This window comes from Ambystoma mexicanum, chromosome 2q (assembly GCF_040938575.1).
Source record: "Ambystoma mexicanum isolate Mex_15411 chromosome 2q, UKY_AmexF1_1, whole genome shotgun sequence".
NCBI classification, from domain to species: Eukaryota; Metazoa; Chordata; class Amphibia; order Caudata; family Ambystomatidae; genus Ambystoma; species Ambystoma mexicanum.
Window position 1 is genome coordinate 1,201,958,599 of NC_090924.1, and position 21,501 is coordinate 1,201,980,099.

Below are 21,501 nucleotides of genomic sequence, written 5' to 3' on the forward strand. Positions count from 1 at the left end.
TCTGTTCCCCTCCCTTGCCTCGTCGCACCTTGAAACACTTGTGTATAGGCGCATTATAAATGCCATATCATATCATATCATATCTTTCTTTAATTTCCATACTATACTCATGACATCCATCATAAATGTAGTGCCTGTCTTCTAGCCATCCAATCATGGATGTCAGATCACTTCTTCGTGATTAATGCCACAAAAACTGAGGTTATCTTTTCCCTTCATCTACTAATTCTCCTTCTCCGTAACCTCCCTTTATATCATTTTCTCTTTCCCAGTTACCTATTTCTTCTGTGGCTCGTAACATAGGTCTCCATCTCGATTCCGATCTTTCTTTTAGTCACCATAATTCCTTATCTGCTCATTGCTGTCGATTTCAATTGTATAATATTCAAAAAACCTGTCCTTGTATGACTTTTAAAGCCACGCAGCTACTGGTGTCTGCTCTAATCTCGTGGCTCTTCTACAGTTCTTCTGCACTCTTTGGACTTCCTCTATCTCGCCCAGCTACTTTGAAATCTGTATTTAATACCTCTATTCATGTTCTCTTTCTGCATGCTCCTCGTGATTCTATCTGCTCTTCCTTGACTAATCTAGGATGGCTCTCTTTTCATCACTGTTTAAAATGTAATTGTCTATGTTTCTTTTTTAAAACTCTCCATAGTCTTGCTCCCCCTATCATTCCTTTCTTGTTGCATTCTACTTTACTTCTTGCCCACTTCGTTCTACTTCCCATCATCATTTTATAGTTCCCCTTCCCCCCTGTGCTCAATCTCGTTTTTGGTCTTTCTCTCTTTTAGCACCCTTGAACTGGAAAACTCTCCCACTCTCTCTCCATTCTAAAACAGTATATTCATTCTTTCGGGTCTCTCTGCTATCCTACCTTCTCTCGTCTGGTTAATGAAGATCACTGCAACCACTGAAATAGTCTGTGTTTTAAAGGCTAATTAATTATTTGTACGGCACTTGTTCTTATGTTCAGCACTTTGGTGTAAGGCACTATATAAAACAAAATAAAATACAAATACAAAGTGTAGCCAAGGCTCTATTCAAAGATGACAGCCATGTTGTGTTTCCAGCAATTGCTAAGTAAATCCTCTTTCTATGCTCATTGTTCCAAGTTTAATTAGGTTTATGCTATCTTTATATGTTCGCCCTCTCTTTCTTCTACCATGCCTGCTCCTCTCTTCTCCTGCCTCTCCGTCCTCCCTTACCTCTTCTCTCCACACTCGTCTGTGTTGCGGGGACGGTGGCTGATCTATGCACTCTCAACAGTTGTACTCCCAGCTCCTGTTCATTTAATTTCAATTGCCTGTGGGTGTATATTGCCATCACCTCGGAGGCCCTTTTATCCAAATCACCTGGCCAGTAATTCCAGAGCTCATTGATATCGATAATGGCTTTTGTGAGTGTCTTCTTTAATTGAGTCCATCAGCGCTAGCCATGATCGGGATTCCGCGACTAACAAATCATATGGTCTCTCATAGCAGGGAGTGAGACATTGATTGGGTTAGTCATTGCTCTCCCTCAGCATGGCAATGTAGCCTGTTTGCTGCACCCCCATCCCCCACAATGTGCTTCATTTGTAAAGAAAACATATATTATTTGACATTTTGCAGTGCTGCTTGAGAGGTGAATTTTGTTTTCGTAAATGAGAGTATTTTAGTTGCATCTTTTTATGAAAAAAAGGTCTAAACATGATGGCAAAATGTCAGTTTATGAACCTGGTGGGCAGGGAAATTCAGGTGAGGAGATGAAGGACCATGTGTGGAGATTCTATGATATAGTCAGCACATATGGGGTTGTTAGTGGTGGTGTGTCACATTATCTTTTGCATAGGGTAGCACAATCCTTGCACAGTCCATGTCCATAAGAACACAATTGAACCCATCAATATCTGTTTCCTGATCAAACCTGTTTTCCTGAATCAAAATAATTGTTCAAGTGTCTTGCAATATCCGACATTTGAGTCAGTTTGTGCAAATTAGCTTAAGCAGGATTGGTTAGGACCATACTGCCCACTTTTAGGACCACTCTGAACAGTGTTAGTGAGACCGTAGACCAATCATTCACAGCAGTTCCTTTTTACCTTATTCAATTACTAAAACAAACTCAATTGCAGAAACAATTGTGTTGATAATTGTGCTATTTAAAATATAGTAAACATGTTTACTCTACTTTACCTCCTCCCCATTTTAGACACCTTGCCAAATCATTGCCAGTCCCAAGAGGTAGAATTGCCACTGGAGGATTCTTCTCCAAATTTGCTTTATCTGTGAATAAAGACATGAAGTTAATAACTCAAAGCAATCTCATCTCTGTGAAAATAATCATAATCGAAACAGGAAACACTAGGGCTAGAGAGCATGCACAATTGAATGCCTGGCGGAATGAGTGTTGGATTATGCAGAAACGTACAGACATAATTGTTGTCATTTTCTGATATTGAAATGTGTTAAATATGAATGCACATAAACATATTTGCAAAACACTGAAAATAAATAGGTTGCATTGGCATTATTATGCATTACCATGTTCAGTGCTCTATCAATGAAAACTCATGAGGGAAAAGGAAAATGTGTTATCATCAAAACAGTGGTGACCTTCGTGGCTTTGCTAAGTGAATTTGTTTCATAATGCTGTTTCAAGAAATAAATGGAAGTATTGACACTATTCAAAAATGTTATGTTCAATGACCGGGGTAAAATATTTCCAAATGCTGTTCCACTCTTTTGATTTCACCATCACCATGTTCAGTATGCTGGAGCCCATCTATATATATTTAAAAAATTCAGTAAACAAACTTTGTTAAAGGGACATTATGGTTAAGTTGCGCTACTAAAACCCTATGAAATTCAGTGAAAAAACTTTGTTAAAGGGAAGTTATGGTTCTAAGTAAAACCGAAATACCCCTGAAATACGCCAGTTATGGTAAGCTAAGCAAACTTAAATTGTGCCACCACCGTGCATTGCTAAGCCTTACACCCAGGACATCAAAGATGACATCACAAATTTCATTGATGACATCACTGATTACATCACATGTCTGGCTCCCTCTTTTTTTCCTTTACTGACATATCTAGGCCAGTAACAGTCAGGAACAGAACATTCTAAAAGTACTATATTTGTAGACGTATATTTCAAATATGTTCTTACAGTAATTCACTTGGGGTTCACTCACAGCATATGAAACATATACATAGGGAAAACACACACTTGGAAGAGAGCAATGATTTCTATGTATGAAGATGATCAGTAAGGTTCTAAACACTTTCTTATTGTTCTGCTGTTTTTTTATTACTGTACTTTGCCTGGCTATGCTCATATTTGTACACATTGCACGCACACTACTTTCCTTAGGGTCCAGTCACAATATGTGATAGTTATACATAGGGAATTAGTAGCTTTGAAGTAGAGCAATCATTTCTGTGCATGAAGATAATTACTTAGGTATGAAGATTGTCTGGTAATACTGTTGCTTCATTTTCCCTGTATATTCTCATATTTCTATGTGTTGTTGTCTGTTTGTGTTTTGTTTACAATAGTGCAATATATAGTAAGTGGGTTTTATTAGGTACTTATTAAAAGTTTACAGTATGCAGAACTCTAATAAGAAAGCATTTATAATGTTTGTATTTAACATAGCAAGAGTATTAATATTGCACCTCAATCATGTCTGCTGTTCACTAAACCTATGTTTCTACACATGTACCTTAGTTCACTGGAAAACACTTCATAATAGAATGGTATTTGGATGAATGCATTGCTTAATGCACTACGTACCTCATGAAATTTATTCCAATGATCCTTGAAACTTTTTTATTAACATGACAATAAGAATCACTTGTACAGACTTTTCATGGAAAGTAAATGCACATGTGATGTCATCAGTGATGCCATCAATGACATTTGGGATGTCATCTTTTACATCCTGGGTGTTAGTCTTAGCAGTGCACGGTGGCGCGTGTTATGGTTGCTTAGCTTACCATAACTGGCGAATTTCAGGGGTTTTTCAGTTTTACTTGGAACCATAACGTCCCTTTAGCAACTTTTTTTTCACTGAATTTCATAGGTTTTTAGTAGCGCAAATTAACCATAACGTCCCTTTAACAACTTTTTTTACTGATTTTCATAGGTTTTTAGTAGTGCAACTTAACCATAACGTTCCTGTAGCAACGTTTCTTCACTGAATATAGATATATAGATGATGTAAATTTGATAAATGTTTACTAGGATGCCCTTAGTTTATATGCATATAACATAGAACATACTGAACCCCCTACCTGGGCTAGTGGGTCTGATATCTGCGGACCATGCGCCTGTTCGTGGACGGACTTGGACAACATCAACCCTGTCCAAAAACTCAGGGGGTATTTTACATTGTTATATCATCCAAAAAAACACTAAACATGTTCAAAAATCAGCACATACTTAAATTACATTCAATAATAAATAAGAAGTGAAACTGTGTATGTAAGACACTAACAGTCCAATTTCACAGCATATGCAACATAGTTGAATATACCAAAACACTATAAATATGCCTCCAACAGAATGACCTCACATAAATTGCACAGCAAAAAAACAGGAATCCTACATAGCAGTAACAGCAAAACTTAGCAAGAAAATAGTGAGTACACTGCATTTATTGTATATATATATATATATATATATATATATATATATATATATATATATATATATATATATATATATATATATATAGATATATACTTTCTGTATTAGGTACACTAAAACTAATATTTATTTTTTTACACAGAAATGTCTAGTACTTTGGAGTGGCTGGAGGAAAATGTTCCTCGGGATGAAATGAGTGAAGACAGTGATACTAATGGTAGACACTACACTTCTCAATATAAGCCAATTATTAACCATCACTTTGTTTGTACTTAACACATTTTTAACAGACCATACAGACATTAAAAACAATATAGAAAGAGACGTAAGAAAATCCTCTGCAGAGAATGCAGCTAAAAATGGATCTGTTAATGAAAAATGTCATTCTTTTAAAAAACTTTGTGGAGGACCATATAAAAGACAAACTTAAGGGCATGATTCACAGAAGCGTTTTATAATGGCACAATCCCATAGGAAACATTCTGTGAATCAGGGCCATAATATCACTGTTCCACATGGACCTGTACCCCCTCCCCCAAGTCCTAGTCAATTATACCCAAAAACTCTCCAGCAAGAAAAATGTTATGATGAGACTTCAATCCCTTCCTCCCCTGCCATGCATCATGTCCAAACCTTTTCTGCTTCCCCCTCTCTTTCATAATTTGTTATACTTTTATACAATAATACAATATTATGTTGTTAGTATATTCCTCTGTGTCTTATTTTTTTTAAAAAGTCAGTTAGGTTGTCCGCAGACAGCGTGGCTGTCCGGGATGTCCTCAATTAACCAAAATGGGGGTGTCCTAAGGACACTAAACCTGTTCGTATTGGTGGAAATCAAGATGGAAGTGTCCTTAGGACACACAAGATGTCCGCCTGTCCGTAATTAACCAAAATGGAGGTTTCCTAAGGACACTATACCTGTTTGAATTGCCATAGTCAAAATGGGGGGTTTCCGCAGAACACTAAAGATGTCCACATGTTCGTAGCTTTGCAAAATAAAGTGTCCTAAGAACATTCCCCCTGTTTGCATTGTCCGTAACCAGAATGACTATGTCTGTAGAACACATAGCCCATTTGCCTGTCCGCAAAGTTGTGACGCACATTTATTTTGTTTGTGGACCTCAACACTGTCCGTAGAACACCCACACTGATGCGTAGCACACCCTTGCCCCTATGAACATCGTGCCTGTCCGCAACTGACTGCTGCATGTGTGCCACACTTTTAATTAGTTCAAGGACTGGAACACTGTTTGTAGAACACCAGCATGCATGCGTAGACCTGACCCCGCGTATGTGGTGTCCTATGGATAGTCATCCCATTCGCCAACGTGTCTTCGATGTCATCATGTGACCGTACCACGCTAAGCGTAACAAACACTGTCTGGGCTCCCGGACACCTAAAATATGTTTTTTTCAGCAATCCAAGGTATTTTCCTGGGAAATGTCACCCTTGCACATGGCCCACGCTATGTCCCTGGCAAACTGCATACTTTTTAATTTTTTGAGCCCTTTCTTGGTGTTCAAAATGTTCAAGGACAGCACCTGTGTCCACGAAGCGCGCCCCAGCACCCCTATAAAAGGACACATCCCAGAGCTTCTCCTTATTCTGTTTTTGGTCTTCCAGGACAGAGAATGCTCCTTGTCGCATTGGATTGCTCTTGCTCTTTGAAACAGCTGTCCTGGTGGCATCTATGGCTGCTGCTGGTGCTACTGTTGTCTCAGCAGCACCCTCACCCCCTCCACCACCAACACCTCCCCGAGGGCCTGCAGAGGGGAACAGGTGTCAGGATACAGATGAGAGTGATGAAGAGGATGAAGAGGATGAAGTAGTGGAAGTCCCTACTACTAGTTCTCACTCTGAATCTTGGTTGTGGAGGTTGTTTACCATTGTTGATGGAGTACCTAAGGCACTTGCACACAAGGTGACCTTCAATCAGTGCAAGATGGTGCTGAGTCATGGGAAACTGGGTTTGAACAGCTATGATACTACCTCAATGAAGCAGCACCTAAAATTGTGCCACGGCGGGCTATTCGTAAGGTTGTACCTTGCGATAAACGTAGTAGTTTGAGTTCCACTGAAGCATCCTCAGTTTCCCCTCCTGCCACCACAAGATACACTCCAGTGGGGTATCGCATCCCTTCAGCTGCCTCGCAGGCCATACATGATGCTGTTGATCCTTACCTTTTGAGGGTCACAGTATTGTGCATGTACTGCGACACAGTACTCTGCAGGGGGGGGGGACCTTCATAGTGCTTTCGAGACTGTGGTCAAGGAACATGAGAAGAACTGCTACCTACCTGAATAAGGCCCAGCATACATCATACTCTCTCCACCTGCCATTTCTTATCCCTGTGGTTGATGTGCCTTCCTTACCCTCCTTCCTCCTTTCCCTGTGTGTCGTGTTTAAAAAAAACCCAAAAAATATAAATGAATAAAAACCAAAAAAAAAGGCTCTTTTCAGAGCTGCCTTTCACAGTTCAAAAAGAGAAGTGTCAATGAAATGCGCAGGGCCCTGTGCATTTTTACAAGTCCGCGGACCTCTAAAATCTTTGCAGTGCTGCCCTGTCACAACCATTGCACTTTTCTCTGGGAGAAATTGGTGGCTCTGAAAAGAGCCTTTATGTGGTATTTTTGTTGTGTTTCGAAAACTTCAAATGGTCAACACCTACTGCAAAATGGATTGCTGTAATTCCAAAAAAGTTCGCATTGCATTTTGTATATTTCGCAGAAAAATCTGATTGCCGGTATAAGTAAGATGTACTCCATCTCTGCGAAAAATGTGTGTAGTACAAATCATAATGTTTTCATTGTGAAAAGAGGGCATACTAACATCTCTCAAAAAGGCACAGACAGCCTTGTTAACATTGCGCCTTCCTTTCTCCATTTGTGGACCAAATGAAGAAGAATGCAGCCACATTTGTCGCTGTGCAATACAGGCAAAAATTACTCTGGAGTTTGAATACATGTCCACGACTTTCCCAAGTCCTTCTTTCATTGCAAATTGCATAGAGATTCCAGAAACATGTTGCAAACTGTTCCCTCCACAATACATAATAATCATGTCTGGATGACACTGTGTCAGCAAAGTAGCACAAAGAGGTACCAAATCCAGCCACTTCAATCCACACACTTCATGCCAGTGCACTTCCACATGAGGGAATCCAAGATGTACAGCCACTCCACAGCAATCTGCATAAACCTCCAACCAATTTTTCAATGAATCTCCCTAAATCTAGACAATCTGCTTTCTGAAACACACAGCCATAGCTATCTCCTCTCCTCTCCTCTCCTCTCCTCTCCTCTCCTCTCCTCTCCTCTCCTCTCCTCTCCTCTCAGGAAAAAGACTTTCTGACAAACTCTTTGCTCACACATCACACCCAGTAAACCCGTTTGACCAATCCCTTGCTATGCTACGTCTCATTTGCATCCCCCTCAACCTCAAAAATCCTGTATGTAATACACGCTGTCCACGGACAACCACGCTGTCCACAGACAAATCGTAAAATCTGTGCATGGGGAATTAAAATTTAAATAGTGTGCCCCATTTCCCCTTTGAGGTTGGCTCTGAAAAGAGCCTTTTTTGGGGGGGTTTTTGCAGATGCTTCAGAAACACCTTTTATTTTGTATTTTCTTCCCTTATTGTCCTCCAAAAATCTTCACATTAGCTTCTCCAAAGCAAACCTTATGCTCCAAAACAGCATGGCATTTCCATCAAAAGATAAAGACATGCCATCTTCTTTAAAGTAATCAACATTACCAGAGTCAATGTTTCATTGTTGCAAAAGAACATGCCAGCTCGAAGCATAAAAGCAAACATGCCTTGGTTGATAAAATACCTAGAAATATTTTGCTGAGGACAACAAACAGAACTATTGTCCCATATTGCCCTCAGTACCAAACCAGAAAAAATTACCTTGGCATTTGGAAGTAGTTTCATTACTGCCTGAACCAAGTTTTCTAGATCTTTTAACAAAGTAGTGGCACTGACATAACCCAAATGCAAAGCACCACAGTGCAGGACAACCACATGTGGACTATTAACCTTAGCTATATCTTGGCAAACATCTACCATTGCCCCCAAATTGACACCATGGACAGTGCTCCACACCACCTCCACTCCTTTTACATCAAAGTTTTTTCCCACATTCCTACATTTTGCATACTGCTCCAAACCATTCGCAAACATATCTCCAAGCACCACCACTCTGGCTTTCTCCACCTCCGTCATCTTCACTACACACAGCCTCTCATAAAACAAAGCAGAACCTCAACAACTGATTAGCTAATCCTCAAAATACACTCCCAATTCATGCTCAGAATACCCGGATGTGGCATGTCCTGTGCGAACAGCCGCGCTGTCCACGGAGCGCATAAGTAACACTGGGGCAGCCCTTCTACCCTTTCCACTTCACTCTCTGCACCATTTCCTCATTGGCTGCTGTTAAGCAGTCACACATCCATCCACCATTCACATGCAAGACCTCTACATCTAGCTCCATCATCACAATTCAGCACTTTAGATGTTCAGTTGATCACTCTGAGTACAAATGTGCTGTGACTTCAAAGCACCTACAGCAACTACTAGTAAACTCTCCAACATTTCTACTTGCAGATTCATGCACATCCACATGCATGAACACAAAGTACAGGTATGAATATTTTTTGCACAGTACATCATAATGCCAACATTCCAACCCACCTGGGAGGGACATTTCCTCCGAAAAAATTGGGAGACAACATTTGTGTCATAGGAATGCATTGGGCAAAGATGTATTTTCGGCGGGAGAATGTGAAAAATAACAATATTTCACCTAAAAATTGGCAGTCTCCCGCCGAAATTGGGAGGATTGGCATGTATGGTACATGTACATCTCTTGTATAAATCTATATAAACAGAGTAACTGCCACTTACCCTGTGTAACCTACAAAACAAGCTTACTGTGATTTCTCCCTTCTGCTATGATCAAGCGTCACTTGCAAAGTTGTTTGCTTTCCAAATTTTTATTTACCCATGTTATTAACTGCAATGTGCAAACTGTTATTTTCTTCATTCATTTCTGTAACCACTGCCTTGTATTTGACCACATTTAAACCACGCTAGCATTTAATGCATTATAGTGCATAAGATGTGCATACAATTTCCTTTCTATACATTCTGCATATTTCACATACATTCCATCATTTCAACTTCCTTTACAAATGACTATATTAGTAATCAGACACAACACACACAGCTATCTAACACAGTTTCATTTCATGTTAAAAGATGGGAGAAATAACAGTATAATTATGGAAAAAAGGCTTTCTAGTGTGTTATAAAATTACACACAGCCAGGATGAGTACATGCATCTTCATGTATTTTATGTATATACACAGACAGCCAATATCATTTGAAAGGCTCCCAGCTGAAACAGCACCACTGCCTCTACAACTGTTCTTCCAATCTACACAGCTCTCTCATTCCGGCTGGTTGGCCATTCCGTTCTAGATTTCAAAACAGCATTCAACTATGCACAGGTGAAGTCATATCTATCACATCATCTACAACTATGTACAGTGTTGTAAAGCAAGACATACAACATCTCCCCTCTTCCTTTCAGTCTGCAACACAAGCACCAAGTACTTCCTTGCAACCCTTACTTTAAATCAGACTCTCCCATTTTCAGGCACACAGAATCACCCAGTACTTTAGTAATCATCTACTGAGTAATGCGCTGCTGACCCCATCAAATCCTTCTGATTTATTTCCCACACCTTCACAAATACATACATTGCATACTTTTCCTTACAGTTCCTGCCAATTACCCTGTAGAAATAGGAAACAACGCATAACATTATTTCTTCTATCTCCTAACATCCAATAACACCGCCTTACAAAGCCAAGTGTGCTCTGTGCGCTTACTATTATACTCATTTCTAAAGCACATTCAACTAACAGATTCTAAATAAAATATACAGAATGCGCCTAGGCAAAGAAAAGTGCATATACATGCTATGCACAGTTATCAGAAAGCACTTCTGCAAAAACAAAGAAATCCATGTCTACATTAACAACAGTGCTATTAACACACATATTTACTAACTTCTTTCTATCACAATTGCAGTGAAGACCACTCTCCTCAGAAGAAACCTACTCTTTCCATCCAAAACAATAAGTGCAATACTGCCATAATGTTCTAACTGTTACTCAAACACTGTAGAATTCTAATATTCTAGAACAAACAATTGTATTAACCCTGCAACATTAGATTCAGTATTAGTGCTTCCCCTTACCAGCTCCATACTTTCTATTGCAATCTGAACACTAGTATACTAACACAGAAATACAAGAATAGCCTTCCCAACCTGATGTAGCAGACCATTGCACAATCACACACCTCTGCATACATCCTTACCATCATACTCAGACACTCATGCACAAATCACACATACACTGCACAAAATCCCAACCCACACTTTCTTTTTTTCTCCAACAGACTCCAAAGAATGTCAACCATAAAGCAACTCTGTAGAAAGCAGCAAAAAGTAAACAAAATCATACTAAAACTCTCTAAAATAGGCTTCTACCTCCAGCAGAATTTTTACAAAAAGTTCAAACAAAACAGCTAATACAGTCATTAAGCGAAACAAAACAAGCTTCCAGTATAGAAACTTTGCCTCCTCTTTAAAAAAGTAAAACGAAACAGAAAGTGATTAAAAATACTGCAGCTACTACTAGAGCTAACACTGAACCTATAAATCTTGATATAGCAGCAAGTAAACATATCAAACAAATTCTTTGACAAAAAATGCCACAGAGTCCTTCAGAACCTTATAAAAACAGGAGAGAAAACACACAACCCTAAAAACCTACCATAGAAACTTAATCCTAGAAGCTCTTATAGACAGTGCAATCCTTCAAAAAAGGAAATTATTTGTTTTAGTTTTAAACAGAATGAAACCACTAACAAAACTAAGTACTAAACTACAAAAACAAACTTCTCAATAAATGGAATATCAACAAAGATAACTTGACAAACATCTGTGGAGGTGAATGGAGTCACACCACGAGCAAAGAACCATATTTCAATGAAGAAGCATACAAACAAAAGCAAATAAACCCAATTGCCATACATAGCAGTGGAGGAGGGTATGAAAAACTTACCATTATGGAAAAAGAAACGCTGCTCACAAAAATATCCCCAGAAAACTCAGAATCACCTGTCGATTCCACTGAACCAATAGGTCCAGTCTACAAATGGCTGTGCACATCAATGTGTAACAAGACCAAAAAATCTTTCAAATCTTCACGCCAGTTCCACAATCAGTATGTGGAAGGCAACGACAAATTTGAAATTAAACTACTACAAAATATGGACTCCTGTCCAGTGCGCAAATACACAGGACGAGAAGGACATTCATTAGCCTGCATTTCTGGACCTATTTGCAAAAGCACCTTCCATCATATCAAAATGATATCAACACATCATTCAACTATAAGAAATCTGGTCCATAAACTGTACTATGCCAAAAGTCCTGCTTTAGCACTAGCCAATTTAAATAACAATCTTCTACTTGGTAAAGCCAAACAACTACTTGAAGAAATAGAGCATATCCAGAGAAAATATTTTGGAATGGATCGCCACTTACAAAATGCAATAGATTTACAACAGACTACCAACAACTGTACAGATGGCAAACTTTCTATTACACGCATACAAAAAAGAAATCCTAAAGCTTAAAAGTACATCATATGAAGTACCCAACCACGTGTCTGTATGTTGCTGCAGGACTTTTTTATAAAAACAGCACAAAAACTGTAGACATAACATACAAAATAGAAGACAATGAATATTCCAAATGGTTCCAATTAGCTCTCTATCTTATTGCGGAAAACAAATACAAAATGATTTACCCCTTAATACTTTGCAGTTACTGCACTGCAAAACAACCAAACACCTTCACATGCTATCACAAATAACTTGGAATTATTCCCATTACGAACACCCCTGCAACATCTCAACTTATATGAGAGCATCATAATTCAAACAATGCACTCATTTCAAGCAATAATACGCCTTCAACCAAAAACAGCATAACTACCACCCTCTAAATTATATAAAGGCATTTGTGGCAAAGTAGTTTATTTGCCATTAGATCTCAAAGAAATTGTACACACTCTGGGAGTGCAACGTCCAATATATCAATCTTTAATTATCTTAGTAAATGGTGTACCTACAAAAGACAAACACATTTGGCAACAACTCGTGGACTTACATAAAGTTAGACAAGCCCTGCAATATATTAAAGACAATAATTACTACTACAGAGAAATTAATATTGAATAAAACCTGAGGGAAACCACTGAAATAATTCAAGAGTCACAAGAAACTGGTCAATTTCAACTTCTAGATCCTGCTACAGAATCCAATATTTTTGACCATTATACAATTCACCCATTACACTCTAAAGACACCATAGATGATGCACTGGAAACGTACCAAATGCGACAAGCCAAAGGATCTCCAATCAGCATATGTGAAAAAAGTATAGAAGCATGTGCCTTTCCTCTACTCTTTACTACTGGAAACAGAGGAAGGTGCGATGATAGACCCACACAAATAACAGCAACAGAATACCGTTCCTTACAAATGTATTCTGAAGACCCCAGATTCCGACAAAATGTGGAATACATATTCCACCTTCTCTTTGAAAGTGAACTAGCAACTCTATGCTACAGAGTTCCCATTTTCAAAATATGTCAGCTACAGAATTACTACAAAAAGTGCAAGAAAAAGATGAAGATGACATTTTACAAATATTTCAGCAAACATGCGTGGTACAAAAGAACACTGGTTCAGACGTCACAGAGATGTACGCTGTATGATAAGAAACCTTGGTCCACCAACTTGGTTTGTGACATTAAGTTGTGCAGAATATGCATGGGACGATTTACACAATTTCCTATGCATAGCAAACAAAAACAAAACAAACATAGATATAAAAACACCAGGAGAACTCTGCTCTCTAGATCCTGTGAATGTATCAAAATATTTCCATCATTGCTTCATTGCTATGCTAGACTTCATTTGTAGTTAAACTGTTTCTCCCCTCGGAGAAGTGCAACACTTCCTTCAGAGAAAAGAATACCAAGCCAGAAGAGCACCACACATCCACATGCTTTTGTGGATTAAAGATGCTCCTAAAATTGGTAAGGATAGTGATGCCACTGTTTTGCAGTTCATCCAAAAATATGCCACTTGTGAAATCCCTTCACAAACAACACATAGTGACCTTCAGGAACACATTTTACAATTTCAAAGACACAAATATGGGAAATATTGTCGTTGCAAATATAAAAACAAAGGAAAATACTACACCAAATGCTGCTTTGGTTTCCCTAGACCAGTTTCAACAACAGGTCAAGTAAACAACTTCATGCCTTCAGTTAGATATAGTGTCAAAGGTAAATCACCTAAGAGCACATATTACATAAAAAGAACAGAATAATCAAAATACATCAATGCTTACAATGAAATCATTGCCCTCCTTTAGAATGAAAACATAGATGTGCAGTACATTGCACACAATTCCACTGCAGTTGCACGATATGTCAAAGCCTACTTAACCAAAGCAGAGAAAACCGAGCTTCAGAACCTCTGGGATGACATATCATCTGACAAAACACTATGAAAGAAATTGTACAGCTTAGGCATACAACTGCTCTCTTATAGAGAATGTGGCTGCAATGAAGCTGCAGACAAGGACAATCTGACAATATAGTATGTCTAAGTCTTGGTCCTGCTAAATCTAGACAAAGAGCTCTCAAATCAGATGAGGACATAGAAACGCTAGCCAAAAATGATCCCAACAGCCAAGACATTTTGAAAAACAATTTACTAGACACATACTACCCAAACAGGAGTACCACTTTGGAAACCATGTGTCTCTAACACATGGCCCAAAACTTCACATACTAAAATAATATTAAACCAGATGAAAAGAAAGGTAGATACAGAGTAGCAAATTGTGAAAGCAGCTTAGTGAAACTTACCAAACACAGCTTAATTAATCATATCAGATTGTCATTAAAAACTCCTCAACATAAAGAACTGTATTACATGTCCCTGCTACAACTTTTTAAACCATGGAGAAAAGAAAAAGAGTTACTGGATAAGTATGACTCCTGTGAAGACGCTTTCAAAGCAAATGAAATCACTATAACAGACGTAAACTTAACACAGTACCAAACAATGTTGCCCAATGAACAGCAACAGGAAGAAGAACTCCAGGCCAAACTAGATGTGGACACTCCTGACAGTAATCAACCTTCTGTAACAGGAAGCCAAGAACTACTTGGACAGCCACTAATAGCAAATGAGGCATAATTAGCCATGACAGAAGCAGAACATACCATGTGTCAATATGAGCAATCTACAGAAGACTTTGCTGTACTGAAATCAAAACTAAACACTGAGCACTGTAGCATTTTCCAAGAAGTAACAAAACAAATTAAACATGGTGTTCAAAATGAAAATAAAAACTGAACCTGCCAAGATTACAAACCTATACTGCTATATGTGAGTGGTGAAGCTAGTTCAGGCAAAACATTCTTAATACAAATCATCAACAAGTTTCTCCAACAATTGACAAATAACAAACTGTCAGCTGTTGTAACTGCCCCACAGGTTTAGCTGCCTACAACATAGGCGGTGTCACTTTATACCGGTTACCACTCCTTCCAGTAGAACACCAAAACAAATTAGACTATTACAAACTTTCTACAGAAGCTGCAATGGAACTACGTAGAGTTTTCAAACAAATGAAAATGCTGTTAATAGATAAGGTGAGCATGGTCTCCAACATAATGTTGGCTTTAATTCACTTCAGACTACAAGTGGTCCTCCAAACAGACTACAAAGAGCTCTTTGGAGGAAAACACATTATTGTTTTTGGAGATCTTCTTCAATTAACACCAGTGAAAGCTGGACCTATTTTAAAACTCTTGGCAGCATAGGAAATGTCAACCTTTGGCAACATTTCCGATACAGAGAAGTAACTGAAAATATGCGGCAGTCTACAGTCCTCACATACGCCAACATTTTAAAAAGTGTTAGAGTTGGTGTACTATCTCAAGAAGCACCCACTATATTAAAAACCAGGCACAACCATGCACTCTCTGACCATACCTCATGTGCTACTGATGTCATGGAACAATTAGCACACAAAAATGTCAATTGTATGTCCTTGATGCCAGCTCTTGCAAGCTGTTCAAAATTTTATGAAACAATGTTAAAAAAAAAGAAATGCAACCAATAGTTCAACATGCCTACACAGACACAATGGGCGTACATGGTATGGCACTACCCATGTGTCATCAAGCCACAACAAGGCTAAACTCTAACACAGCTGGTTTGGAGAACATATTAGAATTATCTTTAAACTGTAGAGTAATGCTTAAATGTAACCTTGACATGGACCAAGGACTAGTTAATGGAGCACTTGGTACAGTTGTTGGCTTTCAAACATACCCATATGACAACAATATTCAATTTGTCAATATTTTCTTTGACAAACTATCCAAAAATAAAAGGATAGGAGGCTCAACTGTACGCAGAGAACAATTTTCTATAAATCTAGCATATGTAGTCACCATTCACAAATCACAATGTCTTACCCTAGATAAAGCATTGATAGATAATGGTAGCACAGTCTTTAAAGAAGGCATGAGCTATGTAGCACTATAACGCGTATGTTCACTTGACAGACTATTTCTAATCAACTTTGATGCAAGTAAAGCAAATGCTGATATTTCTAGCATTCTAGAATACAATAGATTGCGTTCACTCTACACCCCCATCTAAAAACCTGTCATGTTCTGCAAAAAGCAAAACGTTGTAAAAGAAAACTACTTCATACTCAATCTATGCAGGATCTCACAGCAATTCCCCCAAATAAATTAAAAGAAGGTAATACTTCATCAAGGACCACAACCAAAGAAGAATCTACTGCTCAAAGTAACTCAACTACCTCTTCAAAGAACCAACGCACACTCCCAACAAAAGACTAGGACACAGAACTGTCAGATCCATTCAAATTTTCAAATACAACTGGTGTCAATTGCTAGGCAAATGTAGCAATAAATATGCTATTCCAATTGCCACCAATTATTGACTACATTTACTTACACGGTACAGACCAATTGTGTTTTCAAATGTTAGTCTTTCATAAACATGCAACCAACAATCCTGAAAACACTTACAGTGTTTCTGGAATAAGACAATAATTGGACTACTGTGCTGGAATGGTCAAATTCACTATAAACTCACAAGAAGATCCACAGGAACTTCTAATGTACTTGCTACAAGTACTAGAAAACAAAAACATACCTATAAATGAAATCTTCCATACATGAATTCTTTGCAGGCATATAGTACAAGAAGAAGTTCCCAATGAACGTTGTGTGCATGTATCCATAAATAACTGTGAATCCATTCCATGTCAGCAACTTGTACAAAATGCAAGCCATGGCAGATTATGTACTAACTGCAATTCCGATAATCGTTCCAACTTACAAATACAGACACATAGTAAATACGTAATAGTAATGCTTTATAGTTATAATGCAGATGGTGCCAAAAACAACTGCAAGCTGACTGGTTTCACACATAGTCAAGTATCACTTGGTAAGAAAACCTTCACAGCAATAGATAGGTATAATCTACCACGCCACAACCAATGCAGGTTACTACACTGTATATATAACAAAAGAATTGTGGATGGTTCGAATGTAATGATAGTACCATTACTATAAAGCAGAAATTACCAACAAATCTTGTAAACGCTTACTTAATATTCTTAAAACCAAAATGTGATAACTAATCTGTGTATGAACATTAAGAAAACTTGAACTTCAAAACTATGACCAGTTAGAATACGCCAACAGGTATCTAACTGCCCCAAGAAACTGCAACAAAGAAACAGATAAATGAATACCACTACAATTAAACAAGAAATAAACAGTTAGAATATACCAACAGGTATCTAACTGTCCCAAAAATCTGCAACAAGCCAACAGATAGATGAATACCACTAAAATGGAAAAATAAATAAACAAATAGAATACACTGTTTGGGTGTCTGCACTATTAAATATCACTGCCCTATCATGACATTTAACCTTCAATATTTGTCAGTATTGCCTCTTTACATTACTTTTAGGATGCTTGTGCTCATAATATGTGTCTGCATTGCGAGAACAATAAATAGGCTTTGCCCAGGATAGAGAGATAAACACACACACAAACACACACACATACACCAGTTTCATGTTACTTACATGTCTATTCAGGCCAGTTCCTCTGCTTCTTCTCCTTCAGGATCCCACCCAGTGTCACTACACCGGGAACTATGAAGCATCATTATTATTAAGATATCATTATTGTTTTTGCAAACCTAGATGGGTAGTAATGCAGCACTTTGCAGGCTATAGAGCAAAACACTTATTGCGGGAATGTAACTTGTCATCTAGTGATATGATATGATAAATCATTTAAAAAGTGCCTGTACACAAGTGTTTCTAGGTGCGCCAATGGAGACTTTTACACAGTGGATTTGATGACATGCATTGGGCAACAGTGTCAAAAAGGAATATTACAATACCGATTACTGCCATAAACCACAGGCACCAGATTTATGAATGTGCTTTACATTGGCAATGCTGACATATATTGTGGGAACAGGCATCAATGAATATCACCTTGCAGTCATAGTGCTTACATACTTTATGGGCTGAGTCATCATGTGTTGTAGAATGCTCATGTTTTTTACATGACAGTACTGGAATTATCATGTATTACCCTACAGAACTTACTGTAATTTGAACAGGGTTTTAGACAGTGTTTTGCAGGTCGGCAGTCAACCCTGGAGTCCCCTAAGTAATCCACATGGATATGTTGTTTATCTTCACAATCCTTTGCCTTGCCAACTTAATACAGTTTGTTGAAGGATGTAGATTCCATCCCAACTCTGGGGTCCTTGACACTTTCAGTCCCTCACATGGTTGCAGACTCACAACATAGCTTGGTTAACATTCCTGCAAAGCTAATGTCCTCCCGTGGACTGTCTCTCTTTCACATCGGTCTCAGACCCTCTTTTTCTCCCTTTCATTAGGCACTTATGTTTCACATGTGTACGGGTTCCAGATTCGCAATTCGTTATGATATACGTTTGGCTCAATCTCCTGTCAAACAAATGACTCCTGTTTTACTTATTCTTGTGGTATCATAGGTGTTTGGTACACTCTCTTTCCAAATCCATGATCCTGTTATCTTTGTTGCTATCAGTCTCTCATATGGGTACAGGTCCCAGACTCGCAATTTGTTGTCATATCTTTTCGTTCACTCTAGTGCCAAGCATATGATTCTCTTCTCTTGGGGTTTCTCAGGGTCGTCAACCCTCTATTAACACATGATTCTCTTCTCCTGGGGTTTGTCAGGGTACCCAACCCTCTTATACTCTCATTTCCTTGTGGGTGCACGCCCCAGACTCTCAATGTACCTTCAGGTTCCCAGACCCTCTTTCTTCAACATTTATATTCACTCTCTAGCTCCCCTGGACCTCCAATGTCTCTTGGAAAACCTGCGTACCTGTCTTCTTTCTCTTGATAGGTGCCCGTGTTTCCCCAGCCTCTCTGTTGTTCTTCGAGGCTCTGGTAGCTCCCTGGTGAATGGTGGGGTCTGACATCACAAACATCTTGTTTCCAATATTATAAACTCAACCGCTTGTAGGGTCTGTTTATTAAAATTAATGTAATATATGATTTTATCAGTGATTTCATTAATGACATTTGTGATGCCATCGTTCATATCCTGGGTGTTAGTCTTATCAGTGCACAGTGTAGGCGTGAGGTGAGTTATGGTTGCTTATCTTTTTATGGCAAGTTTCTGTGGTTTTTCTATTTGACTTGTAACCGTAATGTCACATTCTCAACGTTTTTTAATTGAATTTCATAGGTTTATATTAGTGCAAATTAACCGTAACGTCCCTTTAACAATGTTTTTTCAGTTAATACATATATTTAGAAAATAAAAACTAAATATGATGGCAGTGGCCTCATGTGTTCCCTGCAATTTCGGCTGAGGAGGATGCAAGTAGGAGTATGACCAATAGCGATGAGCAGGCAAAAATTAATATCACTCTCTTAGATGCCAGACGTTGTGCCTTTGAAAGTATGTACTGAACTTTTTCTTTGGAAGGCAGTATACTTGCAGATCTAGTATGGACACGTATGTCAGTGAGCACTTGTATAGAATTAAGGAGGATATACCATAATGTTTTGGGAATCCTAAAGATGTCAGTGCATGTTTTGTTATTTAAATTATCCTGGGTAGATTGTCATATTATGGGTAGACATGAGGGCAAGGTACTCACAGATGGGCAGGAACGGGGAGCAGCTATTTGGTAAATACATTGGTGCTGATTTAAGTCAGGGATTTCATTTCACCAAAATTCCAGGGGTAGCCCAAGTGACATCACATGACCCATGACCACTGATGACATCAGAGGAAGTGATGTAATTTGGCCACACGCTGAAGTGGCATCACGGGAAGCAATGGAATACTACCTTTCACCCCTTCACAAAACAGGAAGTGGCATTACATGGCATTGATCCTACGTACACAACAAAAAAGATGGTTACGATATCACTAATGTGATATACATTTCATACAAGAATGGATCACCATATGTATCATTAATATCAGTGTGTATAGGCCCATATTACCAAATTACTGTGAATGCAAGCAGATGTGTAAGGCCAAATCATAATGATGTGTTATAATATAGCACTTACACTTAAGCGCTTTATATAGAACAAATATACATACAATATGACATGATATGGTATTGCATTTATAATGCGCCTATACACAAGTGTTTCCAGGTGCGACGAGGCAAGGGAGGGGAACAGAGGGAAGACAGAGACAATGATCTTACTAGGCCAGGTGACATTGAGATTGTGCAAGTGCAGGGGAAGGGGCAGGGGGAAACAGGGTGGGGGCAGTGCAGTACAAGGGATCGACAGTAAAAATGTAATAGAATAAATTAAAGCATTAAGTAAAAAGTGCGGCCAGCTGGTGGCAAGTGCAAGGGTAAGTGCAGACATCAGGTGTCATGTGCTGGTAGGGGACTGTAGGCATACAGAATACAGTCTCCAAGTGTAGGGGTTGCAGGAAGGGGGTGCAGGGGTGCAACTGGCAGGAGAAGGGACTGGGCCCAAGATAAGAGGGTGCCCAGGTGACCAGTGCAGTTCCAGCCAGGAGTTCAGCAGGGGAGAGTAGGAGAGAAAGCAGAAGCACAGAGTAATGTTTTGAAGGTTCTCCTCAAGTTTGAGGGAGTCAGGGAGGCTGTTCCAGAGGGAGGCCCCAGTTGAAAAAAGAAATCTACCACCAACTAATTGCTGTGAGAAGCGACTGACCCTAAGGGAGTTGGAGGCGGATGAGCAAAGAGTTCGAGAAGGAACAAATTTAGGAAGAGAGAGTTAAAGGTATTGAGGCCCCAGGCCCCAGAGGTCCTTGTGGACAATGCAGAGGGTTTTCAACTTAATCCTTGCAGTCACTGGGAGCCTGTGCAGAGATTTCAGTCCTGGAGAGATACGATCCCTGGGCTTGAGGCCAAGGACAAGTCTCGCAGTCCTGTCCTGGATGAGTTGCAGAGGGTGAGAGTAGAAGCAGGCAGATTTAGAAAGAGGCTGTTGCAGTAGTCCAACCTACAGAGAACAGAGCTCCGGAGACATTGGGCTTCTGGGGGAAGGAGAGGAAAGGAAGACCACCTCTGAGGAGGTGCGATGTGAGGAGAGAAGAAGAGTGTGGAGTCAAAGATGAGCC

The 21,501-nt window shown here is 39.0% G+C and overlaps 1 protein-coding gene across 1 annotated transcript in view; it reads right to left on the reverse strand.

Annotated features, from left to right (window-relative positions):
- Positions 1-21,501, reverse strand: part of DGKB (diacylglycerol kinase beta) — a 3,560,883-nt gene that overhangs the window by 2,238,041 nt on the left and 1,301,341 nt on the right. Inside the window, exon 18 of the mRNA XM_069648599.1 lies at positions 2,178-2,267. Coding sequence (XP_069504700.1) covers positions 2,178-2,267 — 90 coding nt within the window. The remainder of the gene's footprint in view (positions 1-2,177; positions 2,268-21,501) is intronic.